The sequence below is a fragment of the Humulus lupulus genome, chromosome 2 (assembly GCF_963169125.1).
Source record: "Humulus lupulus chromosome 2, drHumLupu1.1, whole genome shotgun sequence".
Taxonomy (NCBI): domain Eukaryota; kingdom Viridiplantae; phylum Streptophyta; class Magnoliopsida; order Rosales; family Cannabaceae; genus Humulus; species Humulus lupulus.
Genome location: NC_084794.1, coordinates 150,242,351 through 150,243,408, shown reverse-complemented (window position 1 = coordinate 150,243,408; position 1,058 = coordinate 150,242,351). Strand labels below are relative to the sequence as shown.

Here is a 1,058-nt window from a genome sequence, read left to right as displayed (position 1 = left end):
TCAGTTTCTGAGATTGAGTAAGTCTAGACAGTGCCTAAACTTACTAACTGTCAGGACTTTAGTCCCAACATCAGCTGGGTTGTCTTCTGATCTGACCTTCTCCAGTTCAACCACTCCTTCCTCTATCTTTTCTCTAATCCAATAGAGCCTTATATCTATGTGCTTACTCTTTTCATGATAAACAGGATTCTTGCACAAATGAATAGAAGATTGGCTGTCTGAGTACACTGTTACTCTGTCTTTTATCTGTTTCAGTTCCTGCAGAATTCCTTGGAGCCATAATGCTTCCTTAAAAGCTTCAGTGGTGGCCATAAATTCTGCTTCTGTTGTTGAAAGAGCAACCATGGATTGTAATTGAGCTTTCCAACTTATACAGTTTTGATTTGTCATGAACATATAAGCAGTGGTTGATCTTCTTGTGTCTCTATTAGATGCATAATCTGCATCTACAAACCCTTTCAGCTCAAGATCACCTTTGGCTTTCTCATAGGTCAGACCATAATCCCAAGTGCCCTTTAAGTATCTTAATAACCACTTGAGAGCCTTCCAATGTTCAATGCCAGGATTGGACATGAACCTGCTTAGAATACTAAGAGCATGTGCAATATCAGGTCTTGTACTCACCATCACATACATTAAGCATCCTAACACCATAGCATAGGGTACATCCCTCATTTCTTCTGCATTTGTGGGACATTGTTCTTTTGACAACATGAACTGCCCTCCTAGAGAAATAGAAGTACTCTTAGCTCCTTCCATGTTGAACTTCTGAATTATCTTCTTGATGTAGCTGGATTGCTTCAAACTCAGCTTTCCTTCCTTTTTGTTTCTGGATACTTCAATACCAAGAATTTTCTAAACTCGTCCGAGCTCTTTCATCTCAAATTCTCTCTTGAGTTTGGTTTTAATGCTTTTGATCATTGCTTGATCTTTACTCATAATGAGCATGTCATCCACATAGAGTAGTAAATATACTGCTGTGGATAACTCAAGGTTTTTGTAGTACAAGCAATGATCATAAGCTGATCTCTTGAACCCAATTTGTTGCATGTATGTAT

At 38.5% G+C, this 1,058-nt stretch overlaps 1 protein-coding gene across 1 annotated transcript; it reads right to left on the bottom strand.

Moving 5' to 3' along the window:
• On the bottom strand, positions 1-759 carry LOC133814843 (secreted RxLR effector protein 161-like). The gene has a single exon (XM_062247753.1). It carries the CDS (start codon positions 757-759, stop codon positions 1-3), a length of 759 nt encoding a protein of 252 aa, XP_062103737.1.
• Positions 760-1,058: the final 299 nt, after the last annotated feature.

Excerpts from the sequence above, each read along its gene's own strand:
- LOC133814843 (XM_062247753.1), bottom strand. The coding sequence starts at position 759 with ATGGAAGGAGCTAAGAGTACTTCTATTTCTCTAGGAGGGCAGTTCATG.